This window comes from Psammomys obesus, unplaced genomic scaffold, assembly GCF_907164565.1.
Source record: "Psammomys obesus unplaced genomic scaffold, mPsaObe1.curated_primary_1811, whole genome shotgun sequence".
Classification (NCBI taxonomy): Eukaryota; Metazoa; Chordata; class Mammalia; order Rodentia; family Muridae; genus Psammomys; species Psammomys obesus.
Genome location: NW_026596326.1, coordinates 1391453 through 1399106, shown reverse-complemented (window position 1 = coordinate 1399106; position 7654 = coordinate 1391453). Strand labels below are relative to the sequence as shown.

Below are 7654 nucleotides of genomic sequence, written 5' to 3'. Positions count from 1 at the left end.
ATTGGGCTGTTGAGCTCAATGTCTTGGGGCAGAGACTGACTCTTCACTGGGGGGAGGGGAGGGTGGCCGTGGGCTGAGGGGAAGAATGTGTGGAGAGGAAGGCACTGTTCCTGCTAGTTCAAGTTTCACACTCATTCTTCTAGATGTGTGTTTCAGTTACTATCCCTGGGTGTTAAAGGGAAATTCCTCATGCCCAAAGGATGGTAGAAATAACTAAGTAATCCATAAATGTCCTGTTGATCATTAGGAAGGACTGTCTTCTGAGAGCTAATCTTCTTGCTACCATCATCCTAAGCATAAGTCACTGGGGTTGTACAGGAAGGATGAGGGAAGGACTCTTTGCTCACATGTAGAAGATCCTTTTCCGTTATAACCAGGGGTCTCTGTATGTTCTTTTTCGGTAGGATGGTTGTGTTTATTGCATAAGGAGTGCCTTGCACAGCATCTAAGCTTTATAGATGTCCTGCAGTGACCATGTATGGTGAAGTAGCTAGTGAAGTAACCAAATGGTAAATATGTTAGCACTGACAGTAAAGATGCATGTAGGACACAGAAGTAGCCCACCACCTTTGGACACGGTGTGTCAGAATATGTTCGTTAGGCTGGCAGTGATGGGAAGAAGGAACAGATTTACATTTTGATGGAACCATTGGTATGTGTGCATCTTCTGGCTGTGCAATATGAATACATTATTTCAGAGGGAGCATATTTTCTTGCTAATACTTTATTATGTAGACTCTTAGAAAGACTAAGAATTTATAATATAAACTCTTAGAAACACTAAAAAATAAATTGAACATGATTGCTGATCAAGAAACTTAGACATGAAGGTCATACATAGAGACACAGGAACAAACACACAGAGAACTGAACACAGACAATAGCTGATCTTTCGAATATATATAATCAAATGTGCAAGTCCCAAAGTTCTGTGTGGAGGGATGCGTACTGATAATCAAATGTTGTAAAGATGCTTCAGAGGCTGGGAGATGGTTCCGTGGGTAAAGTGTTTGCTACCAAGCATGAGGACCTGGCCTATGTTACAGTGTAGTCGTACACATTATCATTCTCAGCACTGGTGCTGAAGTTTCTACGTGCTCATCACTGCTATTAGGAGCCCAGTCTGGTTCTCATCAGATGATGTGCTGCAGTGTATAGCCAATCCACTGTAGATACTTTGGTGATAATCTCTCCTTCTTGTAGGTTCTGCTGTTCCTGGAATCCAAGTGGACTGCAGGATTTTTTTTATTTTTTATTTTTTTTATTAATTTCACTTTATTCACTTTGTATCCCCCCATAAGCCCCTTCCTCCTCCCCTCCCGGTCCCACCCTCCCTCTCCCTTCTTCATGCATGCCCCTCCCCAAGTCCACTGATAGGGGAGGTCCTCCTCTCCTTTCTTCTGATCTTAGTCTATCAGATCACATCAGGAGTGGCTGCATTGTCATCTTCTGTGGCCTGGTAAGGCTGCTCCCCCCTCAGGGGGAGGTGATCAAAGAGCAGGCCAATCAGGGACTGCAGGATTTTTAAGACAAAGACTCTTTGTGTCTTTTGACTGTGACACCTAGGCCAAGTCATCATGAGATAGGCCGGAATGAAGGCAAATGTGCCAGGCTTCATACAGCTTTGAGTTACTTTGTGGGATCAAGTGACTTCAAAATGCCTATTATGTTAGCAAGTATTAGGTTGTCTTCTGTTTTCTGAAGGTGAAGGACCATGGGCAGTTTCAATACCAGTTTGGAAGGCTGGTTCATTTTGATGGGTTTTTCAGACTGGCCTCACCTGGAACGTGTCTTTTTTGTCTTCATTTCAATTTTCTATTTTCTAACCATCTTTGGCAACTCCACCATCATCACACTCTCACGGATGGACCGCCGACTACAAACACCAATGTACTTCTTCCTTAACAACCTCTCCTTCCTGGACCTCTGCTACACCACCAGTACTGTGCCTCAGCTTCTTGTCAATATTTCTGGAATAGACAAGACCATGAGCTATGCTGCGTGTATGACCCAGTTCTTCATAGTGCTCTTATTGGGTGGAACTGAGTGTGTGCTCCTTGTGGTGATGGCCTTCGACCGTTATGCTGCTGTGTGCCATCCACTCCACTACACAACCATTATGCACCCTGTGCTCTGCCAGGCATTGGCCATGTCCTCCTGGGTGGGAGGCCTCCTGAACTCTCTGATTCAAACAGGCCTAATCATGACCATACCTCTCTGTGGCCATCACCTGAACCACTTCTTCTGTGAGATGATTGTTCTCCTGAAGCTGGCTTGTGAGGACACAGGGGGAACAGAGGCCAACTTGTTTGTGGCCGGAGCCCTCATTTTGGTCTGTCCTGTAGCACTAATTCTAGGCACCTATGCACACATTGCTCATGCAGTGCTGAAGATCAAGTCAAGAGCTGGGCGCAGAAAGGCTCTGGGGACTTGTGGGTCCCACCTTGTGGTGGTTTCTTTGTTTTATGGCTCAGCCATGTACACATATCTACAACCTGTCCACAGGTATTCTGGGAGTGAAGGAAAGTTCGCTGCCCTCTTTTATACTATAATTACACCTATGCTGAACCCTCTGATCTATACCCTGAGGAACAAGGATGTGAAGGGGGCTCTGTGCAAGGTGCTAGGGAGAGGCACAGACACAAGATAGAAAGGGAACAGAAGTTTATACAAATATTGTCTAATATCATATTTCTCACATCCCAACACTCATTTTGCCTGTAGAGAACCATTAGAATAGAAGACATTCCTCAGTGAACATCATGCTTGCATTCCTTACTTATCTTTTTTCAGCCACTGACCCTCCATGTAATTTCTGCCTCCACAGTTAAAATTTAGAAAATGAAAAAAATTGTACTAAACAATTAATGCTAAACTCCCTTGTATTGGCTGTACATTGTATAAAGAAATTAAATTCCAGCAAAAACATTTTGTCGCTTGTAAAGTCTTTGACGCTCTTTTATCTGCTAGCCCTCCACCTATCTAATACATGGAACATGTCAAAAATATTCTTCTATGCACCTCTTCTGCCACAATCATATAAACAGCAAAATGAGTTTTTAAATATGTAAATTGAAAGGGCTAATACTAAAAATACTCTGAAATCCCTCTTAAAACTCAAATAGTATAATGTCAAAGCTGAAATAAATGACAAAAGTCAGAGGCAGAAGATGAATAACAGGATCACATTCAGTTATGGAAGTAAATCAAGAAAATGTCTCCAAAGAATAGAGGACATCTGCATGTATATTGTGGTTGTTAGCCTAGTGTTTTCATGGGACTCCTAACAGTGGGAGTGGTGTCTCTGACTCTCTTGTCTGCTCTTGGGACCCTTTTCCTCCCACTGGGCTGAAAACTGTATTGATGGACTCCTATCATTCAGGTGGTTTGTGGGCTCCCCTGAAGAGGGCAAAAAATGCAGCAACTTAAGATAAAGTGACATTAACCTTTGACCAGACTTGTGGGGTCCCTGGAAGATTTATTTTATTAGCAGGCTTATGAGAAATCCTAGAGGTCCAGCTACCCAGCAGCTCCCTTTTCCCCCATGGTATCAGGAGGTTTTAGTACCTTCAAAGTCTTAGCAGGAGAACCCTGTTACCACCACCTTTTTCTCCTAATAATGAAACCTATGCATATTAGAAACAATTTCATAAAGAATTTTAAAAGGTCACTCACTCCCAGCACCTTAATCACTGTTAACATTTTTATCATTCACTACTTCTCTGCAAAAATTGAAAGGCCAACTTCTGGCTATTACAAATAAAGCTGCTACAAACATGGTTGAGCAAATGTCCTTATTGTGTACTTAAGCCTCTTTTGGATATATGTCTAGGAGTGGTATGGCTGGATCTTGAGGAAGCGCTATTCCTAGTTATTTGAGAAAGTGCCAGATTGCTTTCCAGAGTGGTTATACAAGTTTACATCCCCACCAGCAGTGGAGGAGGGTTTCCCTTTCTCCACAACCTCTCCAGCATGTGTTGTCACTTGAGTTTTTGATCTTGGCCATTCTGATGGGTGTAAGGTGAAATCTCAGGGTTGTTTTGATTTGCATTTCCCTGATGGCTGATGACGTTGAGCATTTCTTTTAAGTCATTCTCTGCCATTCGATATTCCTCTACAGAGAATTCTCTGTTTAGCTCTGTTCCCCATTTTTTAATTAGATTACTTGATTTGCTGCTTTTCAACTTCTTTAGTTCTTTATATATACTGGATATTAGCCCTCTGTCAGATAGAGGGTTGGTGAAGATTCTTTCCCAATCTGTAGGCATTCGTTTTGTTTTGATGGCAGTGTCCCTTGCTTTACAGAAGCTTTTCAGTTTCATGATGTCCCATTTATTGCCCAGATGCCCCTAAACTGAAGAATGGATGCAGAAACTGTGGTACATGTACACAATGGAATATTACTCAGCAATAAAAAAAAAAAACAAGGAAATCATGAAATTTGCAGGTAAATGGTGGGAACTGGAAAAGATCATCCTGAGTGAGCTATCCCAGAAGCAGAAAGATGCACATGGCATATACTCACTCATATAGACATATAATATAGGATAAACCTACTAAAATCTGTACACCTAAAGAAACTAATCAAGAGGGAGGACTCTTGCTAAAATGCTCAATCCCTATCTAGAAAGGCAAAGAGGATGGACATCAGAAGAAGGTGAAAAGAGGGAAGAAACCAGGAGCCTGACACAGAGGGCCTCTGAAAGGCTCTCCCCTGCAGACCATCAGTGCAGATGCTGAGACTTATGGGCAACCTTTGGGCAGAGTGCAGGGAATCTTATGAAAAAAGTGGGAAACTTTATTAATTTTATTGTGATTTGTTATATATTTCTTAAGGTATTAAACTTCAAAGCAATCCTACTGCCAAAAACTTTAATTAAACTCTGACCAATATGGAATATTAGGTCTGTGTTTTATTTATGTGTGGATGACAATTGAAGGCTAGGATCAAGAGCCAATTATATCAGCCTGGCACCACTTCTTTCTTTTGCTGGGATAAAATATTTGTATTGTGGTTGGGGCTTCTTTTGCTGTGATAAACACCATGATCAAAAGCAGTTGGGGGAGTAAAGGGTTTATTTCATCATACACTTACAGGTAACAACCTGTCACTGGGGAACTCGGGGCAGGAACTCAAGTAGAAACCTGGAGAAAGGAACTGATACAGAGGCCATATAGGAAAGTTGCTTACTGGCTTGCTCTCCTTGGCTTGCTCAGCTGATTTCTTATTCATACCAGCACCGCCTGCCCAGAGGTGGCACCACTCACAATGGGCAGAGCCCTCCCACATCAGTCACTAATTGGGAAAATGCCCTCACAAGCTTGCAGAGGTATTTGTTTTCTTAACTACTGAGCCATCTCTCCTCCACCAGAGGTATTTTCTCAATTGTTGTTCCCTCCTCTCAGATGTGTCTAGCTTGTGTCAAAACAAAAACAAACCAGCGGCCACCACGATTGGGAAACAGATATCTTCCATACTATTCCCTCGAGCACAAAAAGCTTCTAGTCATGATTATTTTTGTTGGTGTCTGTGACTGTTTATCTGTGCCTCTCCATCTCTCACTCACATGCACTGAACTCCCACAGCAAGGCTCCACGCTGTGTAATCACCAAGACGTTGTGACCAGGGTCAAAGTTTATCTTTGTTATGAGACAGAAATATAGGAATCCACCAGGAGGTCTTTGGGAATAGTAAACTTCATTTGGTGCTCAAAATTGTAAATTCAACAGTATAGAAGTGTAATCCCAGCACTGGTAAAGACTAGTACAGGAGGACTGCAAGATCAAGGCTGGTCTGGATCAAAAAAATAAATAAAAGAAAGTTTTAATGTAGTTTTTAAAACCACCTTGGGGGCCTCAAAAGTCTTAGATCAAATTTAATTTTTTCCAACAACAGCATCATAAAAGAATGAAAGTATTTCCCAGAGAGGTTTTATCTCCCAGCTCATCAAACATGAACATGACTAAGACCTAGCTATTGACTGGCCACAAGGTTGGGCTAGGAAACCCGTTAAGTGATGGGGAAGATGCATAACTGAAGCAGGTGTTCCTCGGTGTCAGGCACGTGGGATGAGCCACACTGAACGTGGGTTTCTGGCCTTCATCTTGGAGAAGTTTAAATTGAATGATCCAGAAAACCACAGGCGTCGTGGCCCTGCAATGTGGTCTCAGTACGGCCTTGCGGGATTAACTTATCTTTTTAATTCTTGAGGGAGACAAAATTTTCATGGATTTCTAAAGGGGATTCAAAAGTCATACTCAATAAAAATATCTTTAACATCCATTTTCCAGAAAAGAAAGCAATATTAATCTGTTATCTCTACTAGACCAACTTTAAAAAGTCCAGACCCATCTCCAGCTTGGAAGATCGCAAAGAGGTTAAGTACAATATTACTCTTCTAGAGGACCCAAGTTTGGTCCCTACCACTTGGAACCTCCTGAAAGTCCAGCCACAAGGGATCCTACACTCTCTTCTGGCTTCCGTGGACACCTGTACTCGCATCACACATAAGCACACAGATACACACACAGTGGTTTAAATGAGAATGCCCCCCCCCTTAGGCTCATATATTTACATGCTTAGGCCCCAGCTGATGACTGTTTGGGAAGGATTAATGGGCGTGACCTTGCTGGAGGGCGCGTGTCACTGGAAGTGAAAGCCCAGGTCCTGTGTCTGTCTCTCTGTCTGTCTGTCTGTCTGTCTGTCTCCATGCCTGCTGCCCATGGGTCAGTAGGTAAAGCTCTCAACTACTGTTCCAGGGCCATGCCTGAGTTCATTCCATCATGAGGGTCACCCCTTTCATCCTGTACAAAAATCAACTCCAAAGGCACCAGTGACTTTAATGTGACTTCAGCCTGAAGTTCTGAAACTGCTAGGAGAAAAAGTAGGGGAGGCGTTTGGGGACAGAGACATGGAAACAGGCTTCTGAATAGGATTCTACTTGTTCAAGAAGTGACGCTAACAATTAAAAACTGAATTTTTGGAGACTGCAGGGGAGAAGGAGTTTGTCTCTATCTTGTACCATCTGATCCTGTGTCGGACAGAACTTTGAACCCAGAGCACGTTGTGCAAGTGATTTACCGCTGAGTTTTCTTCTTCAACCCAAGACTCTTCAATCAATTCATGAATGATGAACTCCTGCATTTCACCACTGGTGCAACAAACTTGCATTGAACAAGACAGGCTGGGTCAAGCTTTTGAAGATGCCTTTTGAAGTACCAACACAGCATTCAGTTGAGAACATCAATGCTCCCCAGAACATAAAAATTGCATGGCCTTCATTAACCATATCTTCACATTAGAGGCAATCCTGACTACTGTGGAATGATATCCACAGAGGAAGCCTCTTCCCCCATGATTGGAAAAGTGTAACAAATGGTGCAACAGACTTGTTTTTGGAAGAAAGTTTTCATCAATCCCTGCAGAACGTAACTGAAAGCCAGCTGGTACAAGTAAGTCTTCCTCTTCCAGTAAAAGGGAGAGAACTCAGGAGGAAGCTTCGGCTGTTTGAGTACCTTTTCCCTGTGCAACTTCGAAATGGTGTTTTGTATTCAATGGGTCAATAAAACCAAAGGTGTCCTTCAGGTTTAAAAGAAGAAGAAGGAGGAGGAGGAGGAGGAGGAGGAGGAGGAGGAGGAGGAGGAGGAGGAGGAG

General features: G+C 42.8%; 1 protein-coding gene and 1 pseudogene across 1 annotated transcript; both read left to right on the top strand.

Annotated features, from left to right (window-relative positions):
* The first annotated feature begins 1714 nt into the window (after positions 1–1714).
* On the top strand, positions 1715–2650 carry LOC129669091 (olfactory receptor 10-like). Its single transcript, XM_055597194.1, has one exon. It carries the CDS (start codon positions 1715–1717, stop codon positions 2648–2650), a length of 936 nt encoding a protein of 311 aa, XP_055453169.1.
* Positions 2651–7130: 4480 nt separating this feature from the next.
* LOC129669075 (transcription factor Spi-C-like) overlaps positions 7131–7654 on the top strand; it is a 945-nt pseudogene continuing 421 nt past the window's right edge.